The sequence below is a fragment of the Mastigoproctus giganteus genome, chromosome 2, assembly GCF_048544385.1.
Source record: "Mastigoproctus giganteus isolate SK-2022 chromosome 2, ASM4854438v1, whole genome shotgun sequence".
NCBI classification, from domain to species: Eukaryota; Metazoa; Arthropoda; class Arachnida; order Uropygi; family Thelyphonidae; genus Mastigoproctus; species Mastigoproctus giganteus.
In genome coordinates, this window is record NC_143576.1 from 82,593,794 (window position 1) to 82,615,528 (window position 21,735).

Below are 21,735 nucleotides of genomic sequence, written 5' to 3' on the forward strand. Positions count from 1 at the left end.
TTTAATTTTGCCCCGATCACATCTTATGATATTGAGAGGTCCTTTTCTGCTTACAAGCAGATGATAGAAGGAGATTAACTCCAAAACATTTTTAGTGGATACAGGTATCGCAATGCAATGGAAAGTACTTAGCAACTTAAGTGTTAGTAGCCTAGTACCTTAGCCTATACATTTTGGTTTTTGTTTGTTTAAAAAAAATTATTTTAATGTTTATATTTCAAAAAAAAAAAAAAAAACAACTTGCAAATTGTGATATTTTCATTATATTACTTGTTAGAAATTTGTATAACAAGTCATTGTACAACTTTAAAAAAATAAAAAAAGTAAATATTATCATTTATGCGGTATGTAAAGGTAAATTATTTAGTCATATTTAAGGTTATATTTGGTTAAATTTAATGGCATATTTTCATCATGTTTTGACATTTTTAAGGTCATAAAAATCCGAACCCTAGTTATGATTATATGTTTTTTCATAATGTTCTAAGATAGTCAGTCTCTGATGAGAGTTGCATGGTGTTTTTTCCCTGAACCTTTTTTTTTATCCCATTAAACATACAAACGTACCACTGAATACACAAAATTTACAGACACATTACTCCATAATTTGTGTGTGCATGTGCACACACACACACGCGCACAACATGTTTTCTTACTCTTTGAAACCTAACCATCTTGTTGGCTACTTTCATTTCTGCTGTGTGCAATAGCACAATTGGAGCAGTTTGAAATTTTTGCTTGGTCACAAGGTAGGTCAGTCCATCAATTTGTCACATCTGTTAATTATTTTTATTCAGAGGTCAATTTGTATTTTTTCAGAATGAAAAAATTCAGGAAAAATTTCTTTTTCCTCACTAAAAATTTAGTAAATTAAACAAGCAACTGTATTTATTTTTGTATTGGAATAAATTTAAACTTTTTGTCTAGGCCTTTTCCAAATATTCAGAGGCTGCTCCGACACTGTAAAGAAGTTCATCTGAAAGCATCATCAAAATCAGTTCCTCCAGAAAGCAGAAACAGGTAAGCAAATTTTTTTTTTTTTTTTTCACTGTTATATTTTCATAAATGATATTAATTGCATTGATGTTAGTACAAAGTCCTGCCCACTATCAACAGTAGATAAAGAGTAGCAAAAATTACTGTTGACAACTGCTCGGACACGTTATGAGTTCAAAATTCAGAATTTATTTATTGATTGCCATATTTTCTCCTCGGGGGAAGGCGCCTCCGTAGCCAGGTGGGAAGGAGCAGCAGTGCGTAGCAGACGCTTCTTGATTAGACCGGGGTTCGAGCCCGTCACCACCAAATACGGAAAGGTCAGGTAATGACCACCGCCTATCCCGGAGCAATATGGCCTTAGTTGCTAATGCTCCTAAAACACCAAATAATAACCATATAACAACAACCTCAGGGGAAATGAACTATCAGGATTTTTTATTATTATTATTTACATAATGCTAATGTTATATGTATTTGATAATTGGAGAAGTTTTTAACTATTAGACATTTATATCTTTATGAACATTCCGCACTGTCGATCAGAACGTTGCTACGAAAGCAACTTTACAATTAGAATTATTGGGGGGCAAGGTGCCTTTGAAGTGAACTACAATAAAAGAATATAAAAATCTGGATATTACTCCAAACATATAGGCTGTGATAAGGATGTGGAATATAGACACTATGAGCTAATTTTAATCAAGTGTGGCCTAGCTGAAAAGTTGCGAAATTGAAAAAAATCGAACTGCGTAGCAGTGAGTAGAGGGTTGGGCTGAGCTGAAAATAGGTTTCATACATGTTCCCTTAACACAAGTCTTATATCAGTCTTTTTGGTTCAAACACACCTTGAGACCTGGCTGTTATATCACACAACACTTATTTTCTCAAGCTCTGAAAGATGACAGACAGTTCACACTGTGCATTCTATTATATGGACATTTCAAGTAAGTGGCTTGGGGAACTCATAGATGATCTCACCTTCAGTTACTTGAAACTTTCTAATATTAAAATTGGTAATTCTGTTGATTGCTTCTTTTTAGATCTTTTAAACTGTCTGAAAGATTTAAAAAATAACAGTAATATAATAAAAATTCAAATATAATAAAGCATAATATTTTGAATTAATAAGAAACAAATTCGTGTAAAAAGTTCAAAAATTTTAAAAAAAGTTAACTATTTATACTCTCAACTAAATAATAAAAAAAAAAATTATGGTTGTACACTAATCCATCCCCAACTGTGGAGATGAATTAGCATTAGCATTAGTAGAGGCATTTGATGCAAGAAAGTAAGCTTATGCATCATCAGCCAATAAAAAATAAAATAAAAATAAATAAAATAAAATAAATAAAAAATAACCAGTTCCACTTCACCCCTCTGTTCGTTCGAAATACCTGTCCAGCTGAGCCTTAAACTTATTTAGGCTATCAACTTCCACGACAAGGGATGGAAGTCTATTCCACCAACCAACCACCCACCCGCTGGCTAAAGGCAAATTTCCTCACATCTATCCTACATCTGTCTTTTCTCAATTTGAATTTATGCCCTCCCAGGTGATTATTCTGAGCAAGAGGAAGAATCCCATCAGCATTGAGCATGCTCAAACCATTCAAGGCTTTATACACCTCTATCAGATCACCTCGCCGGTGCCTAGTCTCCAGACACTGCAATTTGCAAAACTTAAGCCTTTCTTCATAAGAGCACCCCTTTGTTCCATTCACTAATCTTGTTGCCCTTCTCTGTACTCGTTCCAGCATCTCTACATCCTTCTTGAAATGAGGCCTCCAGACCTGTATACAGTACTCTAGGTGTGGTCTGACCATTGCCTTATACAAGGGAATAATCACCTCCTTATCCCTGCTAGAAAAATTCATATATATCATCGACAATACACCATGAGCTACTCTTGCAGCCCGTCTGCACTGCTCAGAAAACTTCATATCTGCCTGCACAACCACCCCCAGGTCCCTTTCATTCTCTACCACTGTCAGTGTAGTACCACAGAGTTGATACGTTGCTCTGGGGTTGCTGTTTCCCATGTGTAGTACTTTACATTTGTCAATGTTAAACTTCATTTGCCACCTCTCAGCCCATCTGCTCAACCTTTCCAGATCCTGTTGCAGTAGCATAGTGTCAGTAGTGTCCTTGACAACCCTGCCAACCTTCGTATCGTCTGCAAACTTGGACATTAAGCTTGATATACCATCATCAATATCATTTATAAATACAGAAAACAATAATGGACCCAATACTAAACCTTGAGGGACTCCACTAATAACATTAGTCCACGATGAGCGGTGTCCATTGATTACCACTCTCTGTCTTCTCCCCCCTCAACCACCCCTTTATCCATAGCAGCAATTTGCCTCCAATGCCACACTGCTCCAATTTGTGCAGCAGTCTTCCATGTGCAACAGTATCAAAAGCCTTTCTAAGATCCAAGTATATAATATCAAAGTTATTCCCTGCATCCAGTTCTTTTGTGACTGCATCATAGTATCCAATCAAATTTGTCAGGCAAGACTTCCCCTAAACAAACCCATGCTGTGTCTGAGCTGTAACTGAAGTCTTGTCTAGATGATCCTGCAGTGCTTCTTTAACCAGTGCCTCCATTAATTTTCCAGGAACAGAAGTTAAACTAACAGGTCTATAATTACTTGTGTTGCCCTTTGATCCTCCTTTGTGAATTGGGGTCACATTTGCACATCTCCAGTCCATGAGTACTTCCCCTGAGTCCAAGGAAGCTCTCATAATTATGGCCAAGGATTTGCTTACTTCCTTTGCTGCCTCCTTTAATATGTCTGGATAGATCCCATCCACCCCAGGTGCCTTTCTTGTATTTATCTTCAACAATTTCTCCTCCACTTTACTCTCAGTTATTACAAGATTCTCTAGCTTACTGCTAGAGTTGAATACACCTCTGGCATTCCCCTTGCTGAATAACTCCTCATGTGTGAATGTCGATGCAAAATATTCATTTAGTTTGTTAGCTACCTGAGCAGGATCAACAACACTTGACCCATCAATATCAAGTGGACCAATCTGATTCATCCCCTTCCTTCTAGAGTTTACATAAGTAAAGAACTCTTTGCTGTTTTTCTTTGTATCCCTTGCCAAAGATTTCTCATAATCTGCCTTCGCCTGCCTAACCTCCTTTGTAACTTGGTTACAAATCAACTTGTATCTATCATAGGCTTCTGTGTCACGTGTTAATTTGTATGTCTCCCATGCATTTTTCTTCTCTGCCATATGTCTCATTAGTTCATCTGACATCCACTTAGGCCTAAACCTTGAATAATATTTCTTAGTTGGTATGTAAAGCCTAGTAGCTTCCAAGATAAGTTCTTTGAATGTTTCCCATTTTGAATTTGTTGTGGGAAACATCATCAGTTGGTCCCACTGTATAGAATTTAAATACTGTCTCAGTCCATCGTAGTCGCCTTTACGAAAGCAATAACCCTTCCCTTTACCCCTAATGGTAGTTACCTCTTTGAGTAAATCCCACTTCAGCACACTGTGATCACTGCCACCTAGTGGTTCATTTACCTGCAGATTCTTAATGCATGAAGAATCACTACTGATAATCAAATCAAGAGTATTACTTCCTCTAGTTGCCTCCCGAACATGCTGATGTAGAAAACAATCATCCAATAAATCCACAAAAGCCTTGCTAGTGTGTGAGTGACCAGCCCCCAAATTCCAGTCAATATCTGGGAAATTAAAATCCCCCATTATAAGACTCTCTGATTTACTGACCCACTGTATTGCCCCGTACAGTTTCTTATTATATTCATCAGTCATTAGGCCTATAGCACACTCCTACTCTCAATTTTGATCTCCCAATGCTTATGTCACACCAAACTGACTCGACACTGCACTGTCCAGCAGTGTCGACTGGCTTCTCTTCCTTGGATTTTATGTATTTCTTAACTAATAGCATAACCCCTCCTCCCTTCCTACCCTGTCTATCCTTTCTGTAGACATTGCACTCCCCAAATTCCAGTTCTGCATTCCTTATATCTGTGTGACATGACGTCTCTGAAATCCCCACAATATCTGCCTTTGATGTTTTGAGCAATACCTCAAATTCATCAAATTTATTTACTAAACTCCTAGCATTGGTGTACACGCAAGTATACATGCACCTGTTCTTTTTCTTAGCTACCCTAACACAACCTATGTGTTTATTTGTACCCCAATGATTCCCAGCAGTCTCTGAAATATCCTGCATCTTATTTTCCAGGCTGCGGCTCATTCCAATAGAAACAGTGCAAGAATCACTTTCACCTCTGCCAGTGGCTACTGTTAATCTATTAGTCCTTGTATCCCCTCAATCTAGCAGTTTTCCGACCCACCTAACACTGCCTCGATAGCATCAGCAAACATTCTTGCACCCTTTCTATTTAAGTGTATCCCATCCCTGTAGAAGCAGTCTCTCCTGTTAACAAGTACAGACTAGGCTGAAAAAAATTCTATCCCTTGAGCCTTGCACAATCCTTCCAGGGCCCAATTGATCGACAGGGCTCTCATCCTATACTCCCTCCTATCGTGTCTGGGCAGAATTGCAGACACTTTCAAATTCAACCCTAATTCACGGCTTTTTTTCAACAGTGACCTGTATTTGTTAAGTAATTCCGCCGGTCTCCTACTCTTAATATCATTATAACGTGTGCAACTATATCACCTTTTGTGCCCTTAAAAGATGATATCTGCTCTACAACGTCATCAACCTTTGCCCCTGGCAGACATACCCTGGTCCTGTTCCACCTATCCTTTTTACAAAGCATGTTTCCCGTTTCCCTGACAATAAAGTCACCAACAACTACTAGTTCCTTTGGGACCAGCGCATTCTGCCTTGGGGGCTGCCGCTGTGTTGCGTGATGACCAAGGGCAAGCTCTGGCATTGGTGTGGGCAGCTGAGAGCTTGATGGGCCCCTCACTTTTAATCCTTCGAGGACATCCACCCTGTCCTTCAAGCTCTCATATAGTCCCATAACAATGCTGAGTTGTCGCCTGATTTCATTACACTCCTTGAATCGCACACACACAAAGACATCCCCCATGGCAGTATCATGTCCCGTACCTGACTGCTCCACAAACATCAAGCAAGTAGTGCATTTTAATAGGCTGTGATTCAGAGGGCAACTGCCCCCCTCGGTTCTCCCCTTAGCCACAGCACTCCCATTAGCTTCAGCCTTTTGCTTTGCTGCTCTGGTCAGAGTCATGATTTCGATTTAATTTCAATAAAATTTCAATTTCAGTACAAAATTAAAAACTCTAAACTTATATCTCAACACAGTTATAACGCTATATTTATGTTTCTGTATCGAGTGTTATCTACGAAGTCCCTTTATATAACTTCCATATCAAGTTAAGTATTAATTATTTATTTTTTACTAATTATTTATGTTACTTAACCCAAGTCGTTATATGTATAGTTAAAAGTACAATTTAATTGACAATGAAGTTCAAGATTAATTATCTGATTAATTTACAATATTATGTACTATACTATATTAAGCTTATGCTATCTAGTTCGAAATATTTTGTATCGCGTTACAATGGCGGCTATTTACGAACGGTAAACACTTGGATTTGATACCCTTTCCGATACTAAGTAATACCTACAAAATCTCTATCTAAATTACTTTAATCTAAGTATCGTAAATAAGAATATAAAACTACTCCAGAAAATAAATTAATATGCCAATTTAAGCTAATAAAACAGAAAATAAATCAGAAAAAACTTCTCTGTTCCAGGAGCGGCAAAAATGTACGTTCGCACAGGCTACTCTCATTCTAGTCTTCTAGAATTAGTCTTAGATAACACAATTTTATATTTAAATACCATTTTACAATAAAATGCTGCAATGTGTGAAATGGGAGCATTTCATTGTAACTTTGTAATGCAAAGCTAATTAACAATATCTTTCCATAAGATGCCAAAAAATGTGATGTCAGATTTCAGAAGGTATATATGCAAAATTGTTTGTGTACTGTACAGTAGAAAAGGTAACTTTTTTTTTTTTTTTTTGCATACTCCTTTTTCAATTTCAAATGGCAGTAAATATGATTTAATAAGGATTACATCAATTAATCAAAGTAAGCATTAGAAAAATTGTGCAGAAATAAAAATTTCATAGAAAGAAATGCAAATGTAGATGTATCATTTCATAGTGACAGTGACGTTGTCATACCTGCCTTATCTGACTTATGCTAATAATATAGACACATTGTTCAGAAATATGTTTCCTGATTGTGAAATAACAAAAATATACAGTTGTAGAAGAATAAAACCAGCAGGCATTATTAGTAAACCTGCATAGGTAGGGAAAGAAGAGGTAGTGATAATACTGAAAAAATGTGCCATTTTTGATCTACAGATGGCATTAATCAAAGTGATTCCAAGCTATATCTCATTGTGGTGATCTTTTACAATAAAAAAAGGAAAAGGAAAATTATTGTGTTCTTTGTGCCAGCATTGGAAAGTGACTCTACAAGGTGCAATGTTGGGCATAAGTTCTTTGTATAAAATGTCCTATGTTGATAATGTCCTGTTATGGTAGTCTTAAAGACTGGAGTAGGAACGGGTAATAAAAGAAGAACTTAAGCACTTGGTAATAATATTCTCTCCTTGTCATGTTATTAATTTGTGTGCTGAAAAGGAAGCTGATTGCCTTTCTGTGAAAGTGGATGAATGTTTGGTGGATATTTACTGCTAGCTAGAAAGAAGTACTAAAAGGAAAGTTAGATTTAAACAATTTCAATGCATGTCACTAAAATAAAAATATATAAAAATAATTAAGGGTTAATTTAGTATCTATATAGTAGTGATATCGTCAGAAATAACTAAAATCAAAATTAATAAATTTCTCCTTGTTTACTACAATTACAGAAACTTTGTACCATCACGAAGGCCAGTGGGATCACCGGGATCATCTGGAAGTTCAAGTGAGTGAGTGGCCCAGAAGTATTTTTAGGAGTTGTGGCATCCATGAGTATTGATTTTAAAATCATTACTCTTTATATATTATACAAAAATTATAAATTACCATTGACAAGTATGTGAGCATTAATCAGATTTAATCAGCTTTCTCTGTTTTGAATTAGAACAATTACAGTGTAATCTCTGTAGAATTCCTCTTAATGTATCTAAATGCAATTTCTAAAATTTTAATTATCATTGAACTGTCTCAGTTCAGAAATTCAATATTCATAGACAGATCATCTCTGAAATATAAAAGTACAATCTCTTTTCCACTTCCTGAATGATAAACTAAGGGAATGCTTAGTTTAGAAATGAAAATTTAGGCTCCAAAGTATTTTTTATGCATGTTTGTTGAACACTTTTTTTTTCCATTATTTTGCTGTGTTCACTAAATAGCTTAAAGTGTGTGTGTGTGTGTGTGTGTGTGTGTGTGTGTGTGTGCGTGTGCGCGCGCTTGTGCGTGTGTGTAAGTGTAATTATGTATATACAAATGCTGATGGGCACTCTCTTTCACACACACACACAAATATAGCTTAAAAAGCATAGCCTGCATGATTTGCAGATGTGTTATCTGTCAGGCTCATACTCTGGCCTTTCTCCTATTCTCCCTTTACACCATGGACTGTGTTATACGTCTAACTACATTTACCCTCTTCAGCTGTATGCACCTCCAGCTTACCTTCCACAAGGTAAGCTTAATGAAAAATTAATAATCAAATTTTTTGTGTGTATGTCAAAATTTATATAGTTTACTAATTGGATTGCCTGATTATTTTATTTGAATGTCATTTAGTACTGTGATACTTATCAAATAATATAATCTGCAGAACCTAGATTTTATTATTTTAAGTTGATTAATAGATGCGGTCATCAGAAAGATGTCGAATATTTTATATTTCAGTGCCTTTTGATATGAGAAATTACCCAAAGCAAAAGTAGAGTCATATTTTTTGATTGTTATGTGGGATTTTTATTATTTAAACTTATTATTTAAAATATTATTTATTTCATATCTGAGTAAAATTAGGATGACAATTTATTGTCTATAAAGTACCTTTGTAGTTTTGTTTTATATCCTATATATATATTTTTTATTATTAGATATACTCTGTCCTACCAAAAGTCATGGGGCACTTGTAGTTATGTACAAAACAGGGAACATTTTTTATATAACTACAAGCTTTATTCAAAGAGGTTAATAGCATATTGCCCAATTGATAATAATAACACATTTCTCATTTGGCTGTATTATCATATATTAGCAGAAAGTCTTCCACAAAAACTTTCTTCTAATTTTTGGTAAAATATTGGTAGCATTGTCCTCAATAATAGGAAGTTACTTAACAAAAAGGCAGAAAAATCTGTAGCTGAAAATTTATTTTAGCACACATTTATCAGTTTTGTCATTTAGAGTATTTCTCAGTAAATATTAATATAAAAATGTATATTTTTATACTTCATAGTATAAAAATGTTTATTAAATTTAGAAACCATTCACATATTATGTTATGCAATTTTTTATCTTTTTGAAAAATCCCATTAGGCTTTTGATCCCCTTCCCATTATTATATAACAGATTTTCTTGCAACCTTCTTACTCCTGCTTATTCTGAAAATTCACAGTGTAGTGGTACAATATCAGAGTAACTCATGAGAGTGCCTAAGTAAAATCACCATTTTAACAAATGTATATTTTAAGGTTAAATATATATATATATATATTTTTTTTTTTTTCTGAAAAATAAAGAAATTAGTATCATTGAATAACGAAGGAATAAAGAATGCCAGCAACATTCATTTGAACCTAAAGAAAAAATTATATGAAAATGTTGTTTTGGAATATTGCCAAAGTTTTGTGCAACAAATATTTCCACTGTTTAAATGTGGCAGTGCTTAATAGCATCATGTTTGTATTTTGTGTTACTGACATATTTTTCAAAATTTAAGCAAAATTAATGAAGTTTTTGTTTCATTAAAACTCTTCAGTATTTGTTGTGGGAAAAACACAGCATTTACAAAAATTTGAATTATTATTAAAAAATACTTTATTGCAATCTACTGGTAAAATATCAAGCATTCATGTAATATAAGAACAATTTAAAACACACACTATTCCTCCACTTACAAAACTGGATGATACAACTCCTAGTTTATGTGAGATTATAATATGAGTTTGCAGCCAAAGGTCATTTATTTTCTTTATGCTGCTTAATTACCTTGATATTAGTCTTTTTAATATATAACTAAGTTCAATTCACTATATTACCCCTGGTAAATAAAGTTTATTAAAATAAAGATGCACGGTTTATTTTAATCCTTGAGGATTAAAATAAACTCAAGGATTAAATTTTAAATGTGATATAATACATGAATTAGTATCATAAAAATTTCACTGTTTGGATTGATTAACATATATAATTAACTCTTTAGTTCTTTGTTGAATAGATTAAAATAACTTTTCAATTAATTTTTTATTTGTTGCCTCAACATACCAACTTCTTCATCTACAATAGACACTCTCCTAAAGAAAAACCAGAAAGGACAATTACTGAAAGGTGAAAAGATCATAAGTTTTGTTTTTTATATATATCTATATATATTTTATATAAGTAATCCCTATGATTAAAACCACATATTATACTTTATTAGATACACATCTTGAAAAATAAAAAAGTAATGCCATTCAAAATTTTTTTTTTTTACACGTATATCAGTATGTTTATTTTTAATATAGTTATGATACATCACTACTTGCATTATTTGAATTTTTATATAGTGTTATCTGTTATCAGTAGAAGCAAAAAGAAAAAAAGACAAACTCACTAGAACTTAGTGGATAGCAAAACTTTGATAAGCTGAATCTTTAATGCCCTTAGTCATTAAAATAGATTGTGTAGTTTTGCCTCGTTTTACTATGCTATAAATCTTGCATGTTGAATTTTTAGAGTGTGTGTATAATATATGTATGTATTGTAATATTTTAGATATTAAATTTTGAAACAATTTACAAGATTTGATCCAAAAAGGATTTGCGATATTTTTTATTCTATTCCATAGCCTTATTGCCTTTTTGTGTCGAAAAAGTCTTATTATATATGAACATTGAACTTAACTCAAATATGATACATTTGCCGACCTTTACTTATAGATTTGTTCAACCATGGATATCAGTGGTAGCTTTCATCAGATCATCTACCTGAAAATATCCTGTTGGGAATACTAAAACACACATTACAGCATTGTAAACAAATTGTATATAACATTCTAGTAAAATATAGATAACTCAAAACAATTAAATAAAGTAAAAAAATTTTAGATTTCAACTTAATCAGTTCCCGTTCTTCAGTGAATAATACAAAAATTACTTAAAACATAAAGGACAGTACTTACAGTCAATGTGAACAAATGGTAAAGAACAAATATATTATTAAATAATAAAAGTTGAATTTCAAGTGACTGCATACAGTCTTTTTCAGTTTCTGCAACATGTATAAGTTTTCACTCATTTAACTTTTTTTTAATATTTACAACTAGTTTTATTTGTACTTTTCTAGTAAAGCAAATACAGTGAATTTTTTTTTATAGTTGAGAGCAATGGATGGCTGCTAAAAACTTGATTCTTCACAACACATCTTCTCTTCTATGGAGAACTGCCATAGAGAATGGTATCTTTAATTTTATGCTCATTCTTAAGGGTAGTAAACAGGGACACATTTATAGATCTTCAAACTATAGATGCGATAGACCAATTTTCTAGTTCAGCACTGTTACTATTTCCTGTCCCAGTAGTTTAGTATTAGTCATGTAATGCAAGGAAGCCACAGGCTTTTGCTTCATTACCCAACAAAAAGAAAAGAAATAACAAAATAAAAATTATATATAAAATAAAGAAAAAAACATTAATATATATAATGTTTTTCTCTTCTCTTGGGTAACTAGGTAGTTGATACTGAGCAGTTTGAATAAATTCAAAGGACAACTGGATAGTTACCTGTGTGAGGAGGGAAGCATATAATTTACATTTTCTTATCTACTTTTTTTTTTTTGCCAGTGCAGCAATAGCCTGTGGCTTCCTTGCACTATGTGGCGAATACTATTACTGTCCAGCTGACTTATGAATTTCCCCATAAACCTCAAGTACTCATGGAGTGTTGGATTTAAGCATCAGCAACTTAGATCATTTGTTGATGACTGTTTTCTAGAGAGGCAAAAAGAGGAAGCAGTACTCTTGATCTGGCTATCAGTGCTGATCCTTCATGCATTAAAAATCTACAAATAAAAGACCCTCTGGGTGGCAGCAATCACAGTGTGCTAAAGTGATATTTACTTAAATACATAACTACTGTCGAGTTAAAGGGAAGGGATTTTGCTTTCTTAAGGGTGACTACAATGGTCTGATAGTTTTTAAATGACAGACAGTGACAGGCAATTTTTTTCAGACTGTTGATTACTGAAACAAATTGCCTTTAAAGGCAGTGAGGCTGATTGTTTGAAGAAATTCGAAGATCAACTGGATAGTTACCTATGTGAGAAGGGAAGCATGTAATTTGTAATTTCTTATCTACTTTTTTTGTTTTTTAATATGCTAGTGCAGCAAAAGTCCTGTGGCTTCCTTGCACTATATGGTTAATACTAATACTAAATTCTATACAGTGGGACCATCTGATGATGTTACCAGTGGCACATTCTAAATGGGAAGCATTTAGAATTTGCTAATTGTAATCATAGGCTGTCATACCAACTAAGAAATACCATTCCAGGCTTAGACCTAAATGGATGTCAGATGAATTGATGAGACTTGCAGCAAAGCAGAAAAATGCATGGGATGCATATAAATTATCAGGTGATAGGGAAGTTTATAGTAGATATAAACTAGTCTGTAATCAAGTCTGCTGACGAGGCTACTAGTGACGGTCGTGTTCCAAGCCGCTAAGTGGATTTTTCTTATTTATTGATTTGAAATTATTGTTTTTCTAAAACTTTTGATTTGAATTTAGTAGTGTAACATTATTTTGTGATTTTTTGATTAATTTGGTGTATTTATTCTTTACTCGGCCTTGTAAAAGTATCGGTAAGGGTTTCCACGTGTTCGTAACTACCGCTACCGTTATTAACTTTCCCGCCATTGTGATACCGTACTAGATATACCGTAGGTTATATACCGTACTAGATAGCGTTAGTTGAACTTCGTTAGCAGTTAAATTGTACGTTTAAATAAATACATATAACGACTTAGATTACAAACGTAATATAATTAATAACATAACATAATTAATTAATAAATTAATAGAATCATGACTCAGACCAGAGCAGCAAAGCAAAAGGCTCAAGCTAATGGAAGTGCTGTGGCTCAGAGCAGAACTGAGGGGGGCAGTTGTCCTCTGACTCACAGCCTTATAAAATGCACTGTTTGCTTGATGTTTGCAGAGCAATCGGGTACGGGACATGATACTACCAAGGGGGATGTCTTTGTGTGTGCGCGATGCAAGGAGTGTATCGATATCAGGCAACAACTCGGCGTTCTTTTGGGCCTATATGAGAGCTTGAAGGACAGGGTGGATGCCCTCGAAGAAACTAAATTGAGGGGCCCATCAGGCTCTCAGCTGCCCACATCAACGCCAGAGCTTGCACTTGGGCATCGCGTGACACAGAGACAACCCCCAAGGCAGAATGCGCTGGTCCCGAAGGAACTAGTAGTTGTTGGTGACTCTATTGTCAGGGAAACGGGGAACATGCTTTGTAAAAAAGATAGGTGGAACAGGACCAGGGTATGTCTGCCAGGGGCAAAGGTTGATGACGTTGTAGAGCGAATATCATCTTTTAAGGGCACAAAAGGTGATATAGTTGTACACGTTGGCACTAATAATATTAAGAGTAGGAGACCGGCAGAATTACTTAACAAGTACAGGTCACTGTTGAACAAAAGCCGAGAATTAGGGTTGAATTTGAAAGTGTCTGCAATTCTGCCCAGACACGATAGGAGGGAGTATATGATGAGAGCCTTGTCGATCAATTCGGCCCTGGAAAGATTGTGCAAGGCTCAAGGGGTAGAATTTTTTTCAGCCTGGACTGTACTTGTTAACAGGAGAGATTGCTTCTACAGGGATGGGATACACTTAAATAGAAAGGGTGCAAGAATATTTGCTGATGCTATCGAGGCAGTGTTAGGTGGGTCGGAAAACTGCTAGCTTGGGGGGAGACAAAGACCAATAGATTGACAGTAGCCACTGGCAGAGGTGAAAGAGATTCTTGCACTGCTTCTATTAGAATGAGCAGAAGCCTGAAAAACAAGATGCATGGTATTTCAGAGACTGCTGGGAGCCATTGTGGTACAAGTAAACACATGGGTTGTGTTAGGGTAGCTAAGAATAGAAACAGGTGCAGGTATACTTGCGTGTACACCAATGCTAGGAGTTTAGTAAATAAATTTGATGAATTTGAGGTATTGTTCAAAACATCAAAGGCAGATATTGTTGGGATATCAGAGACGTGGTGTCACACAGATATAAGGGATGCGGAACTGCAATTTGGGGAGTACAACGTCTACAGAAAGGATAGACAGGATAAGAAGGGGGGAGGTGTTATGCTATTAGTTAAGAAACACATAAAAACCAAGGAAGTGAAGCCAGTCGACATCGCTGGACAGTGCAGTGTGGAGTCAGTTTGGTGTGACATAAGCATTGGGAGATCAAAATTGAGAGTAGGAGTGTGCTATAGGCCTAATGACTGTGATGAGTATAATAAGGAACTGTGCAGGGAAATAGAGTGGGCCAGTAAATCAGAGTGTCTTATAATGGGAGATTTTAATTTCCCAGATATTGACTGGAATTTGGGGGCTGGATACTCACACACTAGCAGGGCTTTTGTTGATTTATTGGATGATTGTTTTCTACATCAGCATGTTCGGGAGGCAACTAGAGGGAGTAATACTCTTGATTTGATTATCAGCAGTGATTCTTCATGCATTAAGAATCTGCAGATAAATGAACCACTAGGTGGCAGTGATCACAGTGTGCTGAAGTGGGATTTACTCAAAGAGGTAACTACCATTAGGGGTCAAGGGAAGGGTTATTGCTTCCGTAAAGGCGACTACGATGGACTGAGACAGTATTTAAATTCTATACAGTGGGACCAACTGATGATGTTACCAACAGCAAATTCAAAATGGGAAGCATTCAAAGAACTTATCTTGGAAGCTACTAGGCTTTACATACCAACTAAGAAATATTGTTCAAGGTTTAGGCCAAAATGGATGTCAGATGAACTAATGAGGCATATGGCAGAGAAGAAAAATGCATGGGATACTTACAAATTAACACATGACACAGAAGCCTATGATAGATACAAGTTGATATGCAACCAAGTTACAAAGGAGGTTAGGCAGGCGAAGGCAGATTACGAGAAATCCTTGGCAAGGGATGCAAAGAAAAACAGCAAAGAGTTCTTTACTTATGTAAACTCTAGAAGGAAAGGGATGAATCAGATTGGTCCACTTGATATTGATGGGTCAAGTGTTGATGATCCTGCTCAGGTGGCTAACAAACTAAATGAATATTTTGCATCGACATTCACACATGAGGAGTTATTCAGCAAGGGGAATGCCAGAGGTGTATTCAACTCTAGCAGTAAGTTACAGAATCTTGAAATAACTGGGAGTAAAGTGGAGGAGAAACTGTTGAAGATAAACACAAGAAAGGCACCCGGGGTGGATGGGATCTATCCAGTTATATTAAAGGAGGCAGCAAAGGAAGTAAGCAAACCCTTAGCCATAATTATGAGAGCTTCCTTGGACTCAGGGGAGGTACCCATAGACTGGAAATGTGCAAATGTGACCCCAATTCACAAAGGAGGATCAAAGGCTGACACAAGTAATTATAGACCTGTGAGCTTAACTTCTGTTCCAGGAAAATTAATGGAGGCACTGGTTAAAGACGCACTGCAGGATCATTTAGACAAGACTTCAGTTATAGCTCAGACACAGCATGGTTTTGTTAAGGGGAAGTCTTGCCTGACCAACTTGATTGGATACTATGATGCAGTCACAAAAGAACTGGATGCAGGGAATAACTTTGATATTATATACTTGGATCTTAGAAAGGTTTTTGATACTGTTGCACATGGAAGACTGCTACACAAATTGGAGCAGTGTGACATTGGAGGCAAATTGCTGCTATGGATAAAGGGGTGGTTGAGGGGGAGAAGACAGAGAGTGGTAATCAATGGACACTGCTCATCGTGGACTGATGTTATTAGTGGAGTCCCTCAGGGCTCAGTGTTGGGTCCATTATTGTTTTCTGTATTTATAAATGATATTGATGATGGTATATCGGGATTAATGTCCAAGTTTGCAGACGATACAAAGGTTGGCAGGGTTGTCAAGGACACTACTGACACTATGCTGCTGCAACAGGATCTGGAAAGGTTGAGCAGATTGGCTGAGAGGTGGCAAATGAAGTTTAACATTGACAAATGTAAAGTACTACACATGGGAAACAGCAACCCCAGAGCAACGTATCAACTCTGTGGTACAACACTGACAGTGGTAGAGAATGAAAGGGACTTGGGGGTGGTTGTGCAGGCAGATATGAAGTTCTCTGAGCAGTGCAGACGGGCTGCAAGAGTAGCTCATGGAGTATTGTCAATGATATACAGGAATTTTTCCAGCAGGGATAAGGAGGTGATTATTCCATTGTATAAGGCGATGGTCAGGCCACACCTAGAGTACTGTATACAGGTCTGGAGGCCTCATTTCAAGAAGGATGTAGAGCTGCTGGAACGAGTACAGAGAAGGGCAACAAGATTAGTGAATGGAACAAAGGGGTGCTCTTACGAAGAAAGGCTTAAGTTTTGCAAATTACAGTGTCTGGAGACTAGGCACCAGCGAGGTGATCTGATAGAGGTGTATAAAGCCTTGAATGGTTTAAGCATGCTCAATGCTGATGGGATTCTTCCTCTAGCTCAGAATAATCACCTGAGAGGGCATAAATTCAAATTGAGGAAAGACAGATGTAGGATAGACGTGCGGAAATTTGTCTTTAGCCAGCGGGTGGTTGGTTGGTGGAACAGACTTCCATCCCTTGTGGTGGAGGTTGATAGCCTAAATAAGTTTAAGGCTCAGCTGGACAGGTATTTTGAACGAACAGAGGGGTGAAGTGGAAGTGTTTTTTTTTTTTTTTGGCTGATGCTGCATAAGCTTGCTTTCTTGCATCAAATGCCTCTACTAATGCTAATGCTAATGCTAAGTCACAAAGGAGGTTAGGTGAGCTAAGGCAGATTACAAGAAGTGTCTGGCAAAAATGCCAAGAAGAGCAGCAAGGACTTCTTTACTTATATTAACAGTAGAAGGAAGAGGTTGAATCACGTTGGCCCACTTGATGTCAGTGATTTAACTGTTGAGATTGTGCTGAGGTTTCTTTTGGCTGAGAAATGGCAGTTGAAGTTTAACATTGGCAAATGCAAGGTACTACATATGGTTATCAGTAATCCCAGATTAATGTACCTACTGTGTGGTACTACACTTGAGATAGTGGGAAAATGGTTAATTGTAAGAACAAACTTCAGTCTGATGATCTGATGTTGGAAGTGGGTAATTTTAATAAATTCAAGGAGGAACTAAAATTATTGGAAAAAATTGACAGGTGATGTGGGAGGGTTTTTTTTTTTTAAGCTTTTTTACCCAAGCTTTATAACCCTTGCTTTCTTGCATCAATGCCACTAATAATAATAATATACACCGTGGATCATGTCTATTTCCAAGTGTCTTCACAGGCCAATCGGCATGTTCTGCATGCTGAAAAAACCCAGAAGTCTTTGTGGGGGAAAATCATATTCCCTCTGCCTGAATTCGTCATCTCAAGCAGGAGGGAGTAGGATTTTATTCATCCTCAGTTGAAGAGGACTTTAGAAATTCATCCAGTCATCGATGGGAATTGAGACCTTTGCAAGTGAATTACTGTCATATAGTAGAGTTGATTGAGTTAACAGTGAATAAGTCCAAGTGCTGTAGTTCATATCCTGCAGCGTTACTGCATCTTTATCACATACAGACTTGCATAAGTTTTGATTTTACAAACGTCACTTGAGCAAAGCTGGGAATAATGGCTCTGGGTGCCAAGTGATTTGTGACTGAGCGATTTCTCCGTGCTTCAAGTGTGATTTTTTTAAGTGATTACTAGTTCTTTTATTTTTCGATGTTTAGCAAAACTCTGCATTTAATACTAGTTTTTCTTTCAAAAAGTACTTGAAGAAAGCAAAGAAGGAAAGTCACCTTTCTTGTGTTTTTCATAGTTAAAGTAATAACTCTTACTAATCTTCACTTATTCATACCAGGCACTGCTCCTAATTTAGCAGAGCTGAAAAACTTGGCAGAAAAGTTAATCTGCCAAGGACTAAAAGGAGCAAACATGGACGTTAACACATTATCTCCATTAGAGCTATCAAGATCTCAGCATGCTTGTGATCATGAAACTGATCATGAACGCTCCATTCCCAAGAGAATGAAAAAGAATTTGAACAAGAGATTAGTTTCGGATCACTTGAAATTTCCAGCATTCCTGATATTACATTCTTTGTCTTCCAATCTGCAAGAAAGCTTCCTCCTCTCACTACCCAGAGGTGGTTAGAACATATGTAGCAGGACCATCCAAAATGGTGAAGAGACTCTGATCAGGAGACTTAGAAACCACACAACCCAAGCATTCAGAACTATTATTAAAAATGTCCTCCTTAAGTGGAATTCCAGTACAAGTCCCCACATACCACACTGAACTTCTCCAAGGGAGTTAAGTAAATGGGACCTATTAAAGTATCAGGAGAGAAAATAGTCAAGTAATTACAGGAGAAAAAATTAATAAAAACAAGAAGAATTAAGATTCGATGGGATGGCAACCTGGTGCTAATACGTAATAGCATTCTGACATTAAGTACTCCAAATATGCCAACCTCAGTCAAATCAGATATTTACACTACTGTGTTTTCCCACACATCTCAAATCCCATAAGATGTTACAAATATGAAAAATTTGGCCATTCCCATTGTGCAGAGGTGATACTACATGTCCTAACTGCAGATCCAAAAACCATTCACAAAAAGAATGCACCGCAGCATCTCCACAATACTCTAGCTGTAAAAGTCAACATCCAACCGTATTCTAAATCATGTGAATTATGGAAAATTGAGAATAAGGTATTATACCAAGATGCAAAAAAGCAAGTAACTATGCCAAAACACACATTGGACAATACCGCCCAAAATCGCCAGGCTGTCACAACTCAAATGGGTCAATCCCGTGAGACACATTGATGGCAGAATGGACTCAATCGTAATTTAACATTCATTAAAATTACATTGGATAGATAATGCAAATAATACTCCAATCACAGTTCCATCTGAAATCACCTTAGTCAATGAAGCAGATAGAAAAACCATACAACTCAGAGACTGTTGGAGTGAAACATTATCCAAGTAATATGGATACAGACAACAATACCAATGAAGATAAAATAGTGCTTAATCTGCATGCCAAAAAAGGACGTGGAGGCTTAATGTCCTATTCACCTTAATACAGATACAACAGACAACAAAGATTCTGGTTGTCCCTTTTTTGCCTATAAAAGAAATTAAATATTGAATGGAACTGCAGATGGTTAGCAATTTTGATTATATCTATCACCTGATTTCCCAGTATGATTCCATAGCTATTTGTTTGCAAGAGATGAATTTAACTCCACCAGTTATTCCCCAGATAAAAAATTACATAATATACTGAAAATTTGGAAATTCAATCTCCTCAGCACACGGAAGATGACACTCCCAGTATCCCATCAAAACACATTCCATTACAAACACTCTCTAGAAGTTGCTATTCGTATCATCCTTGAAATTACTCTAATTATCTTATCAATATACCTTACTGAATCATGTCTGTACTGCTAAAGATCTTGAAGAACTTATAGCACAAATATCAGTACCTTTCTGTTTATTAGATGACTCCACCATCCATTATGAGGATCTCCCCATGTGGATAACAGAGGAAAAATCATTGTATAGGTCCTAGATTGGCACAACTTGAACTTATTAAATACTGGATCAAATACTTATATGCATTTCCCAATGGGATCTTCCACAGCTGCTGATATATATATATATGCTTCCCTGTTTTTGTCTCTATGCATAGACCGGACAGTGTTAAATGACCTGCTTGGTAGTGATCATTTTCCAATCATTTAGAAATTGCAAACAGTATCAACACATAAAGAATAAAGGAAATGATGAAAATTCTCCAAAGCAAATTGGAAACTTTCTCCACTTGTATTGCCCTGAATAACATCATCCAAACAGAATCAATAAATTCTCCAAAGCAGATTGGAAACTTTCTCCACTAGTATTGCCCTGAATAACATCATCCAAACAGAATCAATAAATAATGTCACCGAGCATATTATCAAGCAAATACTAACATCTGCAAAGGCTATACTGCAATTGTCTATTCAGAAATGCACTTATACTAACCATTGATGGAATGATTCATACAATAAAGCAAAACAAGAAATGAATAATGAGTGGAACATTTTTCGTATCCAACAATCCAGAATCTGATTAATTGCAAAAGTCTTAAGGCTAAGGCAAGACAGAACAAAAAATATTCTTGAAATGCTTCACTTCGGGTATTATTAAGGATACAGATACCAGATTAATGTGGAGAAAAAACCAGAACTTAAATTGTAAATTCCCGCCGACATATCATCCACAGTAGATATAGCAAATGCCCTTGCAGAAACCTATAAAATATCAGTAACCACATATGAACCATTTTTTTCAAAACACCAAAACCTTAGCAGAAAGATATAAGATAAACTTTAACACCACTGTTTACCTTTTATACAATCAGCCTTTAACAATAAATGAGCCTAAAGAGTGTTTATTCAGAACACACAACATTACCACTTCTCCAGATAGGTATTTACAGAATTATACTAAAACGGCACTAAATTCTCTGTTGATTTTTTATAATAGATATTGTCAAAAAAACTCTTATCCGCAGTCTTGGTGGCATTAAATTGTTTTATCCTTCCCAAAGCCTGGAAAAGATCAATCAGATTTATGTAATTATAGACTTCTCTCTCTCTCTCTCTCTCTTTCTCTCTCAAGTTGCCAATGCAAAGTATTATAAAAAATGATACATGAGTGGTTTGCGTGGTTTCTGGAAACAAAAAAATTAATGAACAAAAGCCAGTATGATTTCATCTGAAACCATCTGCACTGGGCATAATAGTGAAAGCAAGTAAAATATCCATAACACATTCATTAGAAAGGAACATCTAGTCATGAGGGTCATTATGGTAAAGGCTTTTGATACCACATGGAGATTTGGCATTCTTCAAGACCATACCATTGGACGCTGAAGAATTACATTGTTTTATACAAAGTTTTTTTTATTATACAGAACCTTCCAGGTGTGCTATCAGAATGCATTTGTGTCTATTATTCATACAAGAAGAAGGTGTTCTGCACGGTTTGGTACTCAGTACAGTACAACACTGTTTTCATTACAGGTAAATAATAAGATACAAGATATACCAAATATCATAGAGACATATCTGTGCAGATGATCTGGCTGTTTCATGCCATTTGCAAAACATGGCAACTATTGAGAGACAATTTCAGATTAATTTAGGAAAGAGTTCATTGGTGTCATGTTTCCTTTAATACTATGATTCAGCTTTTGCAAATTGATGTGAAACTGATTAT

At 35.9% G+C, this 21,735-nt stretch overlaps 1 protein-coding gene across 1 annotated transcript in view; it reads left to right on the top strand.

Moving 5' to 3' along the window:
• Nucleotides 1-21,735, top strand: part of polybromo (protein) — a 702,481-nt gene that overhangs the window by 605,516 nt on the left and 75,230 nt on the right. The window contains exons 36-38 of the mRNA XM_090389959.1: nucleotides 928-1,020; nucleotides 7,895-7,950; nucleotides 10,500-10,541. Coding sequence (XP_090246085.1) covers nucleotides 928-1,020; nucleotides 7,895-7,950; nucleotides 10,500-10,541 — 191 coding nt within the window. The remainder of the gene's footprint in view (nucleotides 1-927; nucleotides 1,021-7,894; nucleotides 7,951-10,499; nucleotides 10,542-21,735) is intronic.